This window comes from Embiotoca jacksoni, unplaced genomic scaffold (assembly GCF_022577435.1).
Source record: "Embiotoca jacksoni isolate LCO1_2020_lvr unplaced genomic scaffold, fEmbJac1.0.p SCAF_103, whole genome shotgun sequence".
Taxonomy (NCBI): Eukaryota; Metazoa; Chordata; class Actinopteri; family Embiotocidae; genus Embiotoca; species Embiotoca jacksoni.
Genome location: NW_027185234.1, coordinates 54,093 through 73,571, shown reverse-complemented (window position 1 = coordinate 73,571; position 19,479 = coordinate 54,093). Strand labels below are relative to the sequence as shown.

The window sequence follows — 19,479 nt, the reverse complement described above, 5'->3', positions numbered from 1 at the left end:
TTGTAAGTCGCTTTGGATAAAAACATCAGCTAAATGAAATGTAATGTAAATGTAATGTAATCTATACTGCCTACATCTATACCGTCTCTGCCTATTCGGTTTATATCTATACCTTCTACATCTGTACCGTTGCAGCAGGCCTGTGCTACCGTGGGGGTTCCTCGTGGACACAAATGACCCGCTGAGTCACAAAGTTCATTTTTAAGTTGCTTTATTTTCCCAGGGATACATTCCACTGCTCTCTGCTCCGGCGCTCTCCTGTCCTACCTCTGAGCGTCCGTCCAGTCTGTCTTCCCTTCCCTCTGCGGGTCCTGCTCAGTTATATAGGAGAGAAAATCATCCTGATTTAGTTCCGCTGCGCCAATTATCCTTCTCCCGGCACCGTTCCCTGAACCACTCCTCCACTCTCTCCCCCCTGCAGCTGAGCTGACCACACCCCGCCACCACAACCGTCTCTACCTATTCCGTCTATATCTATACCATCTATATCTATACCGTCTACATCTATACTGTCTATATCTATACTGTCTGTCTATTCCGTCTACATCTAAACTGTCTATATCTATACTGTCCACATCTATCCTGCAAATACAGTGGTGTGAAAAAGTGTTTGCCCTCTTCCTGATTTCCAATTTTTTTTTGCATAGCCGTATCTGGTTGTGTGTATATCGTTGTGTGTGTCTGTTTCTGTGTATATCGTTGTGTGTGTATATTGTTGTGTCTCTGGTTGTGTGTTTCTGGTTGTGTGTCCGGTTGTGTGTATATCGTTGTCCGTATCTGGTTGTGTGTATATCGTTGTGTGTGTGGTTATGTGTACAGTGGTGTGAAAAAATGTTTCCCGTCCTGATTTCCAATTTTTTTTCATGTCTGTCACACTTAAATGTTTCAGATCATCAAACAAATTTAAATATTAGTCAAAGATAACACAAGTAAACACAAAATGCAGTTTTTAAATGAAGGGTTTTATTATTAAGGGAGAAAAACAATCCAAACCCACATGGTCCTGTGTGAAAAAGTGTTTGCCCCCTCCTGTTAAAACATAACTTAACTGTGGTTTATCACACCTGAGTTCAATTTCTCGAGCCACACCCAGGCCTGATTACTGACACACCTGTTCTCAATCAAGAAATCACTTCAATAGGACCTGCCTGACAAAGTGAAGTAGACCAGAAGATCCTCAGAAGATAGACATCATGCCGAGATCCAAAGAAATTCAGGAACAAATGAGAAAGAAAGTAATTGAGATCTATCAGTCTGGAAAAGGTTCTAAAGTAAGATGGCGCCGCGCTAGCAGCAGCCTGTTGCAGCAGCTCCCCTCCCCGAGTGTGTTGTTTATTAGTATTTTTTAAGCCTTTCTTCTCTCTTCGGAGTTTTTTTTTTTTCTTTCTCTCGTGTGTTAAGTTAACGGTCAGACAATGGACCGTAATTTTTCCACGGTTCTGGTTGGGGGCACTGTTATTGTTTACTCGCGTGATCAGCTGATCGCGCTGAGTAGGCCCCTACTGCTGCTGCAGTTTCTGTTTCTGTAGCCCGGACATTGAACTTCTAGCCGTGGGGATGCGCCCTTATTATTTGCCGAGGGAGTTCTCGTCCGCCATTGTTATCGCTGTGTACGTTCCTCCATCAGCTGACGTAGAGGCAGCAGTGGACACCATCTACTCCACTGTGTCCAAACTTCAGACTCAGCATCCCGGTGCATTTTTGTTAGTTACTGGAGACTTTAACCAGTCTGGATAAAGTACTGCCAACGTTGCACCAGTATGTTAACTGCCCCACCCGGAACAATAAAACTCTGGACCTACTGGATGCTCATGCCATGGATGCATACAGTACTACTGCCCTTCCCCCCCCCCCCCCCTTGGTAGATCAGACCACAACCTGGTCCTGCTGACTCCCAAGTATGTTCCTCTGGTGCAGAAGCAGCCTGTAACCACCAGGACTGTGAGGAGGTGGACACAGGAGGCTAAAGACGCCCTGCAGGACTGCTTTGAGTCCACGGACTGGGATGTGCTGTGTGGACCACATGGGGAGGACATCAACAGCAGGACGGACTGTATCACAGAATACATCAAATTCTGTGAACACACCACCGTACCATCCTGGACTGTAAAATGCTTCCCCAACAACAAGCCGTGGATCACCAGTGACCTGAAGGTGCTTCTTAATAAGAAGAAATCAGCCTTCAGGTCTGGGGACAGGGAGGAGCACAGGAGAGTGCAGCGCCACCTGAAGGAGAAGCTCAGGGAGTGCAACGACTCCTACAGGAGGAAGCTGGAGGCAAAACTCCAGCAGAACAACGTGAGGGAGGTGATGACCGGTATGAAGGAGATTACTGGGTTCAAGGGGAGAGAGAGAGACAACCAGGGGAAACCTGGAGAGGGACAACCAGGGGGAACCTGGAGAGGAACAACCAGGGGGAACCTGGAGAGGGACAACCAGGGGGAACCTGGAGAGGAACAACCAGGGGGAACCTGGAGAGAGACAACCAGGGGGAACCTGGAGAGGAACAACCAGGGGGAACCTGGAGAGGTCAAATGAACTAAACTGTTTCTTCAACAGGTTTAGTTCACCACCCTCATCTGTCTCCTCCACACCTCACACCTCCCAAACACCTCTGCTGCCTCCCCCTCCCCCCTCTGCACCCCCTGGTGAACTGCATAGAGCCCTCAATCTCAAAGGGCTCTTCCTCCATCGACACCTTGACCCTCCCCCCCACACACACACACACACCTCCCTCACCCCCCTCTCTGTGACGACTGGCCAGGTTAGGAGACAGCTGGAGAGAATCCACCAGCGCAAGGCTGCAGGACCTGACGGCATCAGCCCCGTGGTCCTGAAGACCTGCGCCGTCCAGCTGGCTGAGGTCCTACAACACCTCTTCAACCTGAGCCTGAAGCAGGAGGAAGTCCCGGTGCTGTGGAAGACGTCCTGCCTGGTTCCTGTCCCCAAGAAGACGACTCCATCTGGCCTCAACGACTACCGACCGGTTGCCCTCACATCTCATGTGATGAAGGTGCTGGAGAGGCTGGTCTTGGCCCACCTCAGACCGCTGGTGAAATCTTCACTGGACCCTCTGCAATTTGCGTACCAGCCTCATGTGGGAGTGGACGATGCCATCATCTACCTGCTGCAACGAGCTCAGTCTCACCTGGATGGAACCGGTGAATCTGTGAGAATCACTTTCTTTGATTTCTCCAGTGCATTCAACACCATCCAACCACTGCTGCTGAGTGAGAAGCTGCAGGTGGTGGAGGGTGGACGCGTCCACCGTCTCCTGGATCACTGACTACCTGACAGGCAGACCACAGTTTGTCCGTCTGGGCAGTGTGCTGTCTGATACGGTGGTCAGTGGTACTGGAGCTCCACAGGGAACTGTTCTGTCTCCTTCCTGTTCACCTTATACACAACTGACTTCCAGAACAACTCAGAGTCCTGCCATCTGCAGACGTTCTCTGATGACTCTGCAGTGGACGGATGTATAAGGGATGGACGGGAGGAGGAGGAGTACAGGGCAGTAGTGGAGGACTTTGTGGAGTGGGCGGGAAGGAATCACCTCCTCCTGAACGTGGCCAAGACCAGAGAGATGGTGGTCGACTTCAGGAGGAAGACGACGGCTCCACAACCGCTGAGAGTTCTGGGAGAGGAGGTGGACATGGTTGAGGAGTACAAGTACCTGGTGTCTCCATGACAACAGACTGAACTGGAAGACCAACATCAATGCTGTCTACAAGAAGGTGATGAGTCGACTCTTTTTCTTGAGGAAACTTCGATCCTTCAATGTGTGCAGCGAGATGTTGGAGATGTTCTACCATCTGTTGTGGCCAGTGAACTGTACTTCGCTGTGGTCTGCTGGGGGGGGGGGGGAGCATTGGATCCGGAGACACCAACAGACTTAACAAACTGGTTAAGAAGGCCGGCTCCATCATCGGCTACAAACTGGACAGCCTGGAAAAGGTGGTGGAGAGGAGGACGCTGAACAAACTATTGTCCATATTGGATAATCCTGACCACCCTCTCCACCTGCTGCAGGGACAGCGGAGCACTTTCTCTAAAAGATTCCTCCAGCTCCGCTGTCACAAGGACAGATACAGGAGATCATTCCTGATACAGGAGATCATTCCAGATACAGGAGATCATTCCTGATACAGGAGATCATTCCAGATACAGGAGATCATTCCTGATACAGGAGATCATTACAGATACAGGAGATCATTCCTGATACAGGAGATCATTCCTGTCCACTGCAATAAGACTGTACAATAACTCACCTCTGGCAAAATCCATCACAGTACAATAACACTGTTGACTGTGTTTCTTGGTTTGTTGTATATAATATATATAGATATGTACTGTATATATATATATATACATATATATATATATATATGTTGACTGTGTTTCTTGGTTTGTTTGTATATAATATATATAGATATATAATGTACTGTATATACTGTGCATTTTATATTTATATTTTCTACTGCTATTTACTGCTATTTTATTGCTTTTCTATTATTTTATTCTATTATTTCTGTTATTATCTTATTGCTTCTGTATGCTGCTGTAGCGAAAAAATTTCCCCTCGGGGATTAATAAAGTAAATACCTACCTACCTGCCTACCTAAAGCCATTTCTAAAGCTTTGGGACTCCAGAGAACCACAGTGAGAACCATTATCCACAAATGGAGAAAACATGGAACAGTGGTGAACCTTCCCAGGAGCGGCCGGCCGACCAAAATTACCCCGAGAGAGCAGCGACGACTCATCCGAGAGGTCACAAAAGACCCCACGACAACATCCAAAGAACTGCAGGCCTCACTTGCCTCAGTTCAGGTCAGTGTTCATGACTCCACCAGAAGAAAGAGACTCGGCAGAAATGGCTGCATGGCAGAGTTCCCAGACCAAAACCACCGCTGAGCAAAAACAACATTAAGGCTCGTCTTGTTTTTACCAGAAAACATCTTGATGATCCCCGAGACTTTTGGGAAAATACTCTGTGGACTGACGAGACAAAAGTTGAACTTTTTGGAAGGTGTGTGTCCCATTACATCTGGCGTAAAAGTAACACCGCATTTCAGAAGAAGAACCTCATACCAACAGTAAAATATGGTGGTGGTAGTGTGATGGTCTGGGGCTGTTTTACTGCTTCAGGACCTGGAAGACTTGCTGTGATAAATGGAACCATGAATTCTACCGTCTACCAAAACATCCTGAAGGAGAACGTCCGGCCATCTGTTCGTGACCTCAAGCTGAAGCCAACTTGGGTTCTGCAGCAGGACGATGATCCAAAACACACCAGCAAGTCCACCTCTGAATGGATGAAGAAAAACAAAATGAAGATTTTGGAGTGGCCTCGTCAAAGTCCTGACCTGGATCCTATTGAGATGCTGTGGCATGACCTTAAAAAGGAGGTTGGTGCTGGAAAACCCTCCAATGTGGCTGAATTACAACAACAACTCTGTAAAGATGAGTCGGCCAACATTCCTCCACAGCTGGAAAAGACTCATTGCAAGTTATCACAAACGCTTGATTGCAGTTGTTGCTGCTGAGAGTGGCCCAACCAGTTATTAGGTTTAGGGGGAAACACTTTTTCACACAGGGCCATGTGGGTTTGGATTGTTTTTCTCCCTTAATAATAAAAACCTTCATTTAAAAACTGCATTTTGTGTTTACTTGTTATCTTTGACTAATATTTAAATTTGTTTGATGATCTGAAACATTTAAGTGACAAACATGCAAAAAAATAAGAAATCAGGAAGGAGGCAAACACTTTTTCACACCACTGTATCTATACCGTCTCTACCTATTCCGTCTACATCTATACCGTCTATATCTATACTCTCTATATCTATACTGTCTATATCTATACCATCTATATCTATACTGTCTCTGCCTATTCTGTCTACATCTAGACCGTCTACATCTATACTGTCTACATCTATGTCTGTCTATTCTGTCTATATCTATACCATCTACATCTATACCGTCTACAGCTATACTGTCTACATCTATACTGTCTACAGTACATCCAGAAAGTATTCACAGCGCTTCACTTTTTCCACATTTTGTTGTTACAGATTTATTCCAAAATGGATTAAATTAATGTTTTCCCTAAAAATTCTACACACAATACTCCATAATGATAACATGGAAAAAGTTTTTTTGAAATTTTTGCAAATCTATTAAAAAATAAAAAATGAAAAAATCACATGTACATAAGTATTCACAGCCTTTTCCATTACACTTAAAATTGAGCTCAGGTGCATCCTGTTTCCACTGATCATCCTTGAGATGTTTCTACAACTTGATTGGAGTCCACCTGGTAAATTCAGTTGATTGGACATGATTTGGAAAGACACACCGTCTATATAAGATCCCACAGTTGACATGTCAGAGCACAAACCAAGACATGAAGTCCAAAGAATTGTCTGTAGACCTCAGACAGGATTGTATGGAGGCTCAGATCTGGGGAAGAGTACAGAAACATTTCTGCAGCATTGAAGGTCCCAATGAGCACAGTGGCCTCCATCATCCGTAAATGGAAGAAGTTTGAACCACCAGGACTCTTCCTAGAGTCGGCCGCCCGGCCAAACTGAGCGATCGGGGGAGAAGGGCCTTAGTCAGGGAGGTGACCAAGAACCCGATGGTCACTCTGACAGAGCTCCAGCGTTGCTCTGTGAAGAGAGGAGAACCTTCCAGAAGGACAACCATCTCTGCAGCACTCCACCAAGCAGGCCTGTATGGTAGAGTGGCCAGACGGAAGCCACTCCTCAGTAAAAGGCTCATGACAGCCCACCTGGAGTTTACCAAAAGGAACCTGAAGGACTGTCAGACCATGAGAAACTAAATTCTCTGGTCTGATGAAACAAAGATTGAACTCTTTGGCCTGAATGCCAAGCGTCATGTTTGGAGGAAACCAGGCAGCACTCATCACCTGACCAATACCATCTCTACGGTGAAGCATGGTGGTGGCAGCATCATGCTGTGGGGATGTTTTTCAGCAGTAGGAACTGGGAGACTAGTCAGGATGGAGGGAAAGATGAATGCAGCAATGTACAGAGACATCCTTGATGAAAACCTTCTCCAGAGCGCTCTGGACCTCAGACTGGGGCGAAGGTTCATCTTCCAACAGGACAACGACCTGAAGCACACAGCCAAGACAACAAAGGAATGGCTTCGGGACAACTCTGTGAATGTCCTTGAGTGTCCCAGGCAGAGCCCAGACTTGAACCCGATTGAACATCTCTGGAGAGATCTGAAGATGTCTGAGCACCGACGCTCCTCATCCAACCTGATGGAGCTTCAGAGGTCCTGCAAAGAAGAATCAGAGAAACTGCCCAGAAATAGAAGCCAAGCTTGTAGCATCATACTCAAAAAGACTTGAGGCTGGAACTGCTGCCAAAGGTGCTTCAACAAAGTATTGAGCAAAGGCTGTGAATACTTATGTACGTGTTATATTTTCATTCTTTATTTTTAATAGATTAGCAAAAAATGTAAACAAACTTTTTTCACATTATCATTGTGGGGTATTGTGTTTAGAATTTTGAGGAAAAAATTAATTTAATCCATTTTGGAATAAAGCTGTAACAACAAAATGTGGAAAAAGTGAAGCGCTGTGAATACTTTCTGGATGCACTGTATATCTATACTGTCTACATCTATACTGTGTATATCTATAGCAAAGAAATGAGTGCTGCTGCACCTGTTGACAGGTGACTTGATAATAATGTGTAACACACCTGACTGTCTTCACCTGCTCGGTCTGAGGCCGGACCTTCTGGTCTGGATCAGTGCTGGATGTTCTGGTCTGGATCAGTGCTGAATGTTCTGGTTTGGATCAGTGCTGGATCTTCTGGTGCCTCTTCAGGTTGCTGGGGTGGGAGAAGCGGCGGCTGCAGACGGAGCAGCTGAAGGGTCTCTCTCCCGTGTGGACGTTGCGGTGGATGTCCAGCTGACTTTGACACACGAAGCTCTTCCCACACAGCGGGCAGGTGTAGGGTTTCTCCCGGCTGTGCCGGGCCAGGTGCTTCTGCAGGTCCGACTCCAGGAAGAAGCGCTTGGTGCAGCGGGTGCAGCCGTATGGACGCTCCATGGTGACGGCGTGGAAGAAGGCCAGGCGGAGGCTGCTGGAGAAGGGCGGACGGTGCAGAGCCAGGGGGCGGGGCTTACTGCAGAAGGTAATGTTGGAGGTTCCTGGAGTTACATCACCAGGGAAGAGAGATGCCGCCTGCACCGACCCGTATCCAACACACGGGATCATGGGTAACGTAGTCTGCTGGTGTCCGTCTGACCACTCGCACTTCTCCGCCTCCCTGTCCGATGCCCCGCCCCCTTCAATGACGATCACCTGTGACAGGGAGGACCTGTCGCCGTCTGACGCCGCCTGCTGAGGTTTACTGCCGTCTGTGACATCATCGCAGGAAGCCGTCATGGCCTCTCTGCCTGGCGTTGTGACAGCACTTAAGCTCAGAGGGGGACCATCTCCCGTTAGCGACGACCGGGCGTCATGGGCGGAGTCACTGCTGCTGTCAGTTTCAGGTGTCCTGCTGGCAACAAAGGTGACGACGTCAGATCCACTGACCTCCGTTCCAGCACGCCATCCATCTCCGGCGTCCTTCAAGGCAGCAGGGACCAACGTGGCGTCTATTCTGATGCAGCCGTCCATCACCGCCTCGTGGTCAGTGGGTGTGGTCTCCACGGCGCCCTCCACCTTCACAATACGCAGCTCCCCATCGTCCTCAGGCTCTGCTGACTGACACACACACAATTTCAGTTTCAGTGTCTACTCTCACCGTTTGGACCAGATGGACAAGAAGGACAAGAAGGACAAGAAGGAAAAGATGGACCAGATGGACAAGAAGGACAAGAAGGAAAAGATGGACCAGATGGACCAGATGGACAAGATGGACAAGAAGGACAAGATGGACCAGATGGACAAGAAGGAAAAGATGGACCAGATGGACAAGAAGGACAAGAAGGAAAAGATAGACCAGATGGACAAGAAGGACAAGATGGACAAGAGGTCTATAGGAGGAGGGAGGAGGAGGCCTACAGGAGGAGGAAGGAGATGGACGGATGACTCAAAGGTGGAACTACAGACATGATGACATCACCGACGATGTGACATCATACATCAGTTTCTGTGAGGACATGTGTGTGCTGACCAAAACAAAACCTGGTCCTAACGGAGGAGAGAGGAGGTCTATAGGAGGTGGGAGAAGGTCTACAGGAGGAGGTCTAAGGGAGGAGGGAGGCGATCTACAGGAGGAGGGAAGAGGAGGGCTAAAGGAGGAGGAAGGAGGAGGGAAGAGGTCTACAGGAGGAGGGAAAGACTGTTGTGCAAACACCAGGAACTCTGATGAAGGAGATCAAGGCAGAGAAGAAGAGCTAACTCACCTAACTCACTCACCTTCCACACTAACTCACCCTTCACAAACTCACCCTCCTCACTAACTCACCTTCCACACTAACTCACCCTCCTCACTAACTCACCCTCCTCACTAACTCACCCTTCACTAACTCACCCTCCTCACTAACTCACCCTTCACACTAACTCACCCTCATCACTAACTCACCCTTCACACTAAATCACCTTCCACTCAAACTCGCCATCCACACTAACTCACCCTCCTCACTACCTCACACTCCTCACGAACTCACCCTCAACACGAACTCACCCTCCTCACGAACTCACGCTCCACACGAACTCACCCCCCCACTAACTCACACTCCACACTAAATCACCCTCCACACAAACTCACCCTCCTCACGAACTCACCCTCCTCACTACCTCACCCTCCTCACTAAATCACACTCCACACTAACTCACCCTCCTCACGAACTCACCCCCTCCACACTAAATCACCCCCTCACTAACTCAAACTCCTCACTACCTCACACTCCTCACGAACTCACCCTCAACACGAACTCACCCTCCTCACTAAATCACCTTCCACACTAACTCACCCTCCTCACTAACTCACCCTCCACACAAACTCACCCTCATCACTAAATCACCTTCCACACTAACTCACCCTTCACACGAACTCACCCTCCTCACTAACTCACCCTTCACATTAACTCCCACCCTCACTAAATCACCCTCCTCACCAACTCACACTCCATGCTAAATGACCTTCCTCACTAAATCACCCTCCACACGAACTCAACCTCCTCACTACCTCACCCTCCTCACTAAATCACCTTCCACACTAACTCACCCTCCACACTAACTCACCCTCCTTACTACCTCACACTCCACACTAAATCACCTTCCACACAAACTCACCCTCCTCACTACCTCACCCTCCACACTAAATCACCCTCCACACAAACTCACCCTCCTCACTACCTCACCGTCCTCACGAACTCACCCTCCTCACTAACTCACACTCCACACTAAATCACCTTCCACACAAACTCACCCTCCACACTAACTCACCCTCCTCACTACCTCACCCTCCTCACTAAATCACCCTCGACACAAACTCACCCTCCTCACTACCTCACCCTCCTCACTAAATCACCCTCCACACAAACTCACCCTTGTCACTAACTCACCCTCCACACTAACTCACCCTCCTCACTAAATCACCCTCCTCACTAAATCACCCTCCACACTAACTCACCCTCAACACTAACTCACCCTCCTCTCTAACTCACCCTCCACACTAACTCACCCTCCACACTAACTCACCCTCCTCTCTAACTCACCCTCCACACGAACTCACCCTCCACACGAACTCACCCTCCTCACTAAATCACCCTCCTCACTAAATCACCCTCCACACTAAATCACCCTCCACACTAACTCACCCTCCACACTAACTCACTGTGGTGGCGGGGCGTGGTTAGCTCAGCTGCAGGGGGGGCAGAGAGAGTGAGGGAGCGGTTCAGGGAACGGTGCCGGGTGGAGGATAATTGGCGCAGCTGATCTGAATCGGGGAGATTGTTTCTCCCCTTACATAAGTAAGTAGGACCTCGTGAGGAGAAGGAGGAGGAGGAAGCAGCCTGGAACCGGACGCTCGGAGGCTGGGCAGGAGAGCGCCGACACCGGGTGTAACAGGGTGTGTGCCGCAGTGTGGATGACCCAATAAAAGCAAAACCATGAATCAAACTTTGTGGCTCAGTGTGTGTCGTCTGTCTCAAGGAACCCCAGTATGTCATCAATCTTTTTAGTAAAGTAGTTGACAAAGTGGCTTGGTAGAAGGATGGAGGGAGGAGGGGGGGTCAAGGAGGTTGGAAAAGATTTAGAAGATGGAGAATAGCTTTTTGGGGTTGGAAAAAGAGGATTGAATTCTGGTAGAAGGAGCTTTTGGCTGCAGAAATAGAGGCAGAGAAAGAGGAGAGGAGAGATTGATAAGTGAGCAGGTCGTCAGGGTGGTTAGATTTTCTACATTTCCTTTCTGATGCTCTCATAGTGGCTCTCTGGGAGCACTGAGTCAGACAACCACGGAGCTGGGGAGGACTGGAGGACATAGAGGAGGACAGAGTAGAAAGGAGAGTGTCTGTGGCTGAGTTAGGATGCATGAGTGAGAAAAAGTCAGTTGAAGATAAAACAGAGGAGGGACAGAGGAGGGAGGGAGGAGGAGGGAAAGAGGAGGGAGAGAGGAGGAGAGAGAGGAGGGAGAGAGGAGGAGGGAGAGGAGGCCAGAGAGGAGGCCAGAGAGGAGGGAGAGAGGAGGGAGAGAGGAGGGAGAGAGGAGGAGGGAGAGGAGGCCAGAGAGGAGGCCAGAGAGGAGGGAGAGAGGAGGGAGAGGAGGGAGAGAGGAGGGAGAGAGGGAGTGAATGTTGTGACTGACAGGTCCAGAGTCTGTTGATGTGGTCAGGTTGTCAGTTAGAGAGAGTCAGAGATAAAGAAGTGGTCGGAGACATGAAGTGGAGTTACAGTGAGGTTAGATGTGGAGCAGTTTGTGGTGAAATATAGTCCAGGTGGTTCCAACCTTTGTGAGGAGGAGGAGAAGGACTGAGGGAGACAGCAAAGGAAGACAGGAAGAGCACAAGGTCAGATGACTTCTCAGTCTGGATGTTAAAGTCACCCAGAAGGACAAGTGGAGGACCATGTTCTGGGACGTTTGACAGGAGGACGTCTAATTCGTCCGAGAAATCTCCCAAAGGACCTGGAGGACGGTAGAGGACAACAATGTTTAATTGTACCGGATGAGTAACTGTCACAGCGTGAAACTCAAAAGACAGTGAGGTAGGAAGTGGAAGTAGGTAAAGAGAAAACCTCCATTTGGGGGAGATGAGTAGACCTGTCCCCCCCCTCCCCCTACCAGTGGGTCTGGGGGTGTGGCTGAAGGAGAAGACAGAGGAGAGAGCAGCAGGGTGGATGTGTTGTCCGGTGTGATCCAGGTCTCAGTGAGACCAACGAAAGACTCCTTTGTCTTTATCCTCCCAGTCTTCAGAGACTCCAACGAGAGACACCTTTGTCTTTATCCTCCCAGTCTTCAGAGACTCCAACGAAAGACTCCTTTGTCTTTATCCTCCCAGTCTTCAGAGACTCCAACGAAAGACTCCTTTGTCTTTATCCTCCCAGCCTTCAGAGACTCCTTTGTCTTTATCCTCCCAGTCTTCAGAGTCTCCAACGAGAGACTCCTTTGTCTTTATCCTCCGAGTCTTCATACGACGAGCCCTCGCTGACGCTGAAGCTGACGCTTCAAACACTTCCTGGTTTTACAGCAGGGTTGTCTCCAGCTGGTCAGACCACACCTCCTGCTCCTTAGACCTCCCATCACCAGGTGTTACAAATGGGCGGGAATGGAAACTCACTACTGATTACTAAACAAAAAAAACTTTCACACAGTCTCTAGATTTTGTCCCAATTTCTCTTGGAGAGAGTCTTTTGACCTCAAACTGGTAGAAAGTCAAATACAACTTAGTCCTTAATGGAATTGGAAATAAAGACCAGCAGTTTAACTCTAAACTTGTTCTCTTTGACTCTCAGTTACTTGAGTGAAAACAAGAATCCAATCACAAACAATTCCAGCTACCAAAAAACAGACAAGCTTTATCAGTATAGATATCCTAAGACAGCAGATGTAATAATAAACTTTAACAGAAAAGAGTATTTCTGTCACCGTTTACTGTCTCCTGTCACCGTTTACTGTCTCCTGTCACCGTTTACTGTCTACGGTCACTGTTTACTGTCTCCTGTCACTGTTTACTGTCTCCTGTCACTGTTTACTGTCTCCTTTAACCGTTTACTGTCTACAGTCACCGTAGACACCAACACAGTAACCTGGATGGATTCAGTGCACACAACAGCGGTGTGAGGACGGTCCCGGTGTTGGCGTAATGTAGAATACCTACCTTAGTTTTGGTGGTGGTGACGACCTCGTGATCCTGGTCCTGGTCCTGGTCCAGATTGATAGGCTGGGTCTTCTGCACAGACTGCTGAGCTGCTGGACCTCTGTTCAGGAACCTGGTCCTGCCCAGCACAGAGGGGCCTGATGAGACATCAGAGGGAGATCGATTAGTTACTCATTAGATTACTTTATTTAACTATTTATTTATTTAAGTTTCGTAGTTGCCAGGAACGTAAAATACAACACAATAAAGAGCTAAAAAGACAATTAGTGCAAAGTTAAAAATATGCAAAATACACAGAACACAGCGGTTTATGTAGAGATAGATCTGGTGTTTATTTACAGGTAGTTCAGGTGTGTATTTACGGGTGGTTCAGGTGTGTAATTACAGGTAGTTCAGGTTTGTATTCACGGGCAGTTCAGGTGAGTATTTACAGATGTGTATTTACAGGTAGTTCAGGTGTGTATTTAACGGGTAGTTCAGGTGTGTATTTACAGGTGGTTCAGGTGTGTATTTACAGGTGGTTCAGGTGAGTATTTACAGGTGGTTCAGGTGTGTAATTACGGGTAGTTCAGGTGTGTATTTACGGGCAGTTCAGGTGTGTATTTACGGGTAGTTCAGGTGTGTATTTACGGGTAGTTCAGCTGAGTATTTACAGGTAGTTCAGGTGTGTATTTACGGGTGGTTCTGGTGTGTATTTACAGGTAGTTCAGGTGTGTATTTACAGGTAGTTCAGCTGAGTATTTACAGGTAGTTCAGGTGTGTATTTACAGGTAGTTCAGGTGTGTATTTACAGGTAGTTCAGGTGTGTATTTACAGGTAGTTCAGGTGTGTATTTACAGGTAGTTCAGGTGTGTATTTACGGGTAGTTCAGGTGAGTATTTAAGGGTAGTAAGATGGCGCCATGCTAGTGGCAGCCTGTTACAGCAGCTCCCCCCTCGAGTGTGTTTTAAGTATTTTTCTTTCTTTCTCCTCTTCGGAGTTGATTTTTTTCTTTCACGTGTTAAGTGACGGTCAGACAATGGACCGTAACTTTTCCACTTTTCTGGTGGCTCTTCTACTTTTTTCCCTCTTTGTAACGGAGAGCTATGCACAGTGGACCGGGGCCATTGTTTACTCTCGTGATCAGCTGATCGCGCTGAGTAGACCTCTACTGCTGCTGCCCGCAGCGAGGCCTGAAATCCCAGACGAACTTCGGAGAAGACGGCGGGGTTACAGAGCTGGAGCTCAACTGAAGGCGGAGAGGAGGAAATATAAACCATCAGTACCGGAGATCTTAATGGGGAACGTGAGGTCGTTGGCCAACAAGACGGATGAGCTCGGCGCGCTGGTAAAGACCCAGCGGGAATACCAGGAGTGCAGCATCATGTGTTTCACCGAGACATGGCTGCACTCACCGGTGTGGACCGGTATGAAGGAGATTACTGGGTTCAAGGGGAGAGAGAGAGACAACCAGGGGGAACCTGGAGAGAAACAACCAGGGGGAACCTGGAGAGGAACAACCAGGGGGAACCTGGAGAGGAACAATGAGCTAAACTGTTTCTTCAACAGGTTTAGTTCACCACCCTCATCTGTCTCCTCCACACCTCACACCATCCAGACACCTCTGCTGCCTTCCCCCCTCCCCTTTCTGTCCCCCCTGGTGAGCTGCATGGACACAGAGTCCTCAACTCCAAAGGGCTCTTCCTCCATCGACACCATGACCCCCCTCTCTGTGACGACTGGCCAGGTTAGGAGACAGCTGGAGAGACTCCACCAGCGCAAGGCTGCAGGACCTGACGGCATCAGCCCCGGGGTCCTGAAGACCTGACGGCATCGGCCCCGGGGTCCTGAAGACCTGCACCGTCCAGCTGGCTGAGGTCCTACAACACCTCTTCAACCTGAGCCTGAAGCAGGAGGAAGTCCCGGTGCTGTGGAAGACGTCCTGCCTGGTTCCAGTCCCCAAGAAGACGACTCCATCTGGCCTCAACGACTACCGACCGGTTGCCCTCACATCTCATGTGATGAAGGTGCTGGAGAGGCTGGTCTTAGCCCACCTCAGGCCGCTGGTGAAATCTTCACTGGACCCTCTGCAATTTGCGTACCAGCCTCATGTGGGAGTGGACGATGCCATCATCTACCTGCTGCAACGAGCTCAGTCTCACCTGGATGGAACCGGTGAATCTGTGAGAATCACTTTCTTTGATTTCTCCAGTGCATTTAACACCATCCAACCACTGCTGCTGAGGGAGAAGCTGCAGGTGGTGGACACGTCCACCGTCTCCTGGATCACTGACTACCTGACAGGCAGACCACAGTTTGTCCGTCTGGGCAGTGTGCTGTCTGATACGGTGGTCAGTGGTACTGGAGCTCCTCAGGGAACTGTTCTGTCTCCTTCCTGTTCACCTTCTACAACACTGACTTCCAGAACAACTCAGAGTCAAGACATCTGCAGAAGTTCTCTGATGACTCTGCAGTGGACGGTGTATAAGGGATGGACGGGAGGAGGAGTACAGGGCAGTAGTGGAGGACTTTGTGGAGTGGGCTGGTAGAAATCACCTCCTTCTGAACGTGACCAAGACCAGAGAGATGGTGGTCGACTTCAGAAGGAAGACGACGGCTCCACAACCGCTGAGAGTTCTGGGAGAGGAGGTGGACATGGTTGAGGAGTACAAGTACCTGGTGTCTCCATGACAACAGACTGAACTGGAAGACCAACATCAACGCTGTCTACAGGAAGGGGATGAGTCGACTCTTTTTCTTGAGGAAACTTCGATCCTTCAATGTGTGCAGCAAGATGTTGGAGATGTTCTACCATCTGTTGTGGCCAGTGAACTGTACTTCTAGTAGTCTGCTGGGGGGGAGAGGGGGAGGGGGGGGAGGGAGAGGGGAGGTGGGGGGGCAGCATTGGGACTGGCGACACGAACAGACTTAACAAACTGGTTAAGAAGGCCGGCTCCATCATTGGCTGCAAACTGGACAGCCTGGAAAAGGTGGTGGAGAGGAGGACGCTGAGGAAACTATTGTCCATATTGGATAATCCTGACCACCCTCTCCACCTGCTGCAGGGACAGAGGAGGACATTCTCCAAAAGACTCCTCCAGCTTCTGTCACAAGGACAGATACAGGACATCATTCCTGATACAGGACATCATTCCTGATACAGGAGATCATTCCTGATGCAGGAGATCATTCCAGATACAGGAGATCATTCCAGATACAGGAGATCATTCCTGTCCACTGCAATAAGACTACAATAACTCACCTCTGGCAAAATCCATCACAGTACAATAACACCGTTGTCTGTTGTCTGGTTTTCTTGGTTGTTTAAATATTTTTTTAAAAACTAAAAAAAACTTTGCACTGTTGTTTAGTTAGTTTTAATTTAATTATTCTTTTATTTTATTCTATTTTCTTTGTATATACTGTGCATTTTTATATTTAATATTTTTTACTGTTATTTTATTTCTTTCCTGTATCTATAAATGCTGCTGTAGCAAAAGAACTTCCCCTTGGGGATTAATAAAGTATCTATCTATCTATCTATCTATCTATCTATCCATCCAGTTCAAGTGTGGATTTACGGGTAATTCAGGTGTGGATTGACAGATGTGTATTTACAGGTAGTTCAGGTGAGTATTTACAGATGTGTATTTACGGGTAGTTCAGATGTGTATTTACGGGTAGTTCAGGTGTGGATTTACGGGTAGTTCAGGTGTGGATTGACAGATGTGTATTTACAGGTAGTTCAGGTGAGTATTTACAGATGTGGATTTACAGGTAGTTCAGGTGTGTATTTACAGGTAGTTCAGGTGAGTATTTACAGATGTGTATTTACAGGTAGTTCAGGTGAGTATTTACAGATGTGTATTTACAGGTAGTTCAGGTGTGTATTTACAGATGTGGATTTACAGGTAGTTCAGGTGTGTATTTACAGGTAGTTCAGGTGAGTATTTACAGATGTGCATTTACGGGTAGTTCAGGTGTGTATTTACAGGTAGTTCAGGTGTGTATTGACAGATGTGTATTTACAGGTAGTTCAGGTGTGTATTTACGGGTAGTTCAGGTGTGTATTTACAGGTAGTTCAGGTGAGTATTTACAGATGTGGATTTACAGGTATTTCAGGTGTGTATTTACGGGTGGTTCAGATGTGTATTTACGGGTAGTTCAGGTGTGTATTTAACGGATGGTTCAGGTGTGTATTTACGGGTTGTTCAGGTGTGTATTTACGGGTGATTCTGGTGTGTATTTACGGGTAGTTCAGGTGTGTATTGACAGATGTGTATTTACATGTAGTTCAGGTGAGTATTTACAGATGTGGATTTACAGGTAGTTCAGGTGTGTATTTACAGGTAGTTCAGGTGTGTATTTACGGGTGATTCTGGTGTGTATTTACGGGTAGTTCAGGTGTGTATTGACAGATGTGTATTTACATGTAGTTCAGGTGAGTATTTACAGATGTGGATTTACAGGTAGTTCAGGTGTGTATTTACAGGTAGTTCAGGTGTGTATTTACGGGTGATTCTGGTGTGTATTTACATGTAGTTCAGGTGAGTATTTACAGATGTGGATTTACAGGTAGTTCAGGTGTGTATTTACAGGTAGTTCAGGTGTGTATTTACAGGTAGTTCAGGTGAATATTTACAGATGTGTATTTACAGGTAGTTCAGGTGTGTATTTACAGGTAGTTCAGCTGAGTATTTACAGGTAGTTCAGGTGTGTATTGACAGATGTGTATTTACAGGTAGTTCAGGTGTGTATTTACGGGTGATTCTGGTGTGTATTTACAGGTAGTTCAGGTGTGTATTTACAGGTAGTTCAGGTGAATATTTACAGATGTGTATTTACAGGTAGTTCAGGTGTGCATTTACGGGTAGTTCAGGTGTGTATTTACTGGTACTTCAGGTGTGTATTGACGTGTATTTACAGGTAGTTCAGGTGTGTATTTACAGATGTGTATTTACAGGTAGTTCAGGTGTATTTACGGGTAGTTCAGGTGTGTATTTACGGGTAGTTCAGGTGTGTATTTACAGATGTGCATTTACAGGTTTGTCATCAGGTACAGGTGTGTTATCAGATTATCAGTGAGCAGGTGTCAGCCCCATCAGCACCATCTCCCTCCACTGAACTACCTCCACAAACCTGTGACATCATCAAACACTGGTCTATCTCTTGTCACTTCCGGTCTGTGTGTGCAGAGGAACACGTTAGATTAAATATGTTGAATTATGTTCATGAAGTTCTGGACGGAGTCAGCTGGTGTCGAACTTCATTTCACCCTCTGAGGTTTGTGGTTTGGGTGAACTAAGCCTTTAAAGTTCGGTCCAGGTTTCTGTAAAAACACCCAGCTCTCCAACCCTGAACGGATTTCTGACTAACGTCCCGGGTCTCGGTGCTACGTACCGGCCGGTGTGTCCCTGCCGTGCCGGCTGAGGAGGCGGACCCCGGGGAGGCGGCTGCCGCAGCCCTCCGCTGCCCTCAGCCTCTCAGCCCGGTACCGGGAGATCTGCAGCTCCATCAGTTTGATTCTCCTCCGCATGAACTCGTTCTCCTTCTGGCTGCGGGACATTTCCACGTGAACTACCGCGTATCCGTCTTCCACAACTTTACAGATCTCTGCGATGGCCGCGTTGGCCAGCACCTCCATGATGGAGGCGATCTGGGAGTGAAAGTCCGACATGCTGGCAGAGAGCAGCCGGTTGTGTGACTCCGAGAGCGGTCGTTGGTCCCTAAAACACGCAGTCAGCTGTCGAAGCGCTGCGGTGCTACCTGAGCTGCATCACGGGTTCCTACCGTCACAACACCCGGGAAGACCGGGGTAACAAACCGGAGGAGTCCGGGCTGATGGGAAGCTGCACGGAGCGATTTACTATGGCTGTGCTACAGTGGATCAGCGGGAGGGACGCCCTGCCTGTGATTGGTTGTTATGTTGTGGGCGGGTCATGGATAAGTTGATTGACAGTACAGTACACCCGTCCCTCCGGCTGATCCGATGTCGCGCCAACCTTTCTTAGTAGGAACACTGGACACAACACAACATCGCCACCGTGTGTCCAGGAGGAGAGCTGCCACCTGTCACTGCACAGACCATCAACATTACTACCTCTCTACGGGTCTGATTTATTGAAGGTCTGCGTGTGTAAAATCACGTGCAAAACAATGTCCATCAGATCTACTGACGACGTGCAACGAGG

At 48.0% G+C, this 19,479-nt stretch overlaps 1 protein-coding gene across 4 annotated transcripts; it reads right to left on the bottom strand.

Annotated features, from left to right (window-relative positions):
• Window positions 1-208: 208 nt before the first annotated feature.
• LOC138213745 (uncharacterized) lies at window positions 209-19,189 on the bottom strand. 4 transcript variants are annotated; one of them, XM_069174999.1, is made up of 4 exons: window positions 18,689-19,189; window positions 13,309-13,445; window positions 7,737-8,749; window positions 209-311 (listed from the first exon to the last, which is right to left on the bottom strand). In XM_069174999.1, the coding sequence occupies exons 1-3, from the start codon at window positions 18,963-18,965 to the stop codon at window positions 7,835-7,837; spliced, it is 1,329 nt and encodes a 442-aa protein (XP_069031100.1). In that variant the 5' UTR covers window positions 18,966-19,189; the 3' UTR covers window positions 209-311; window positions 7,737-7,834. The 4 variants fall into 4 exon arrangements, with proteins under 4 accessions (XP_069031100.1, XP_069031120.1, XP_069031106.1 ...); XM_069175019.1 differs by having other exon boundaries at window positions 238-311; window positions 7,751-8,749; XM_069175005.1 differs by lacking the exon at window positions 209-311 and adding an exon at window positions 4,248-5,307.
• Window positions 19,190-19,479: the final 290 nt, after the last annotated feature.

What these genes read in the sequence shown, in the direction of transcription:
- LOC138213745 (XM_069174999.1), bottom strand. Translation starts at nt 18,965, where the DNA reads ATGTCGGACTTTCACTCCCAGATCGCCTCCATCATGGAGGTGCTGGCC. An exon ending in CGGCAGGGACACACCGGCCG is followed by an intron (nt 13,446 to 18,688) that starts GTACGTAGCACC and finishes ATGTCTCATCAG; the next exon opens with GCCCCTCTGTGCTGGGCAGG. An exon ending in TCACCACCACCAAAACTAAG is followed by an intron (nt 8,750 to 13,308) that starts GTAGGTATTCTA and finishes TGTGTGTGTCAG; the next exon opens with TCAGCAGAGCCTGAGGACGA.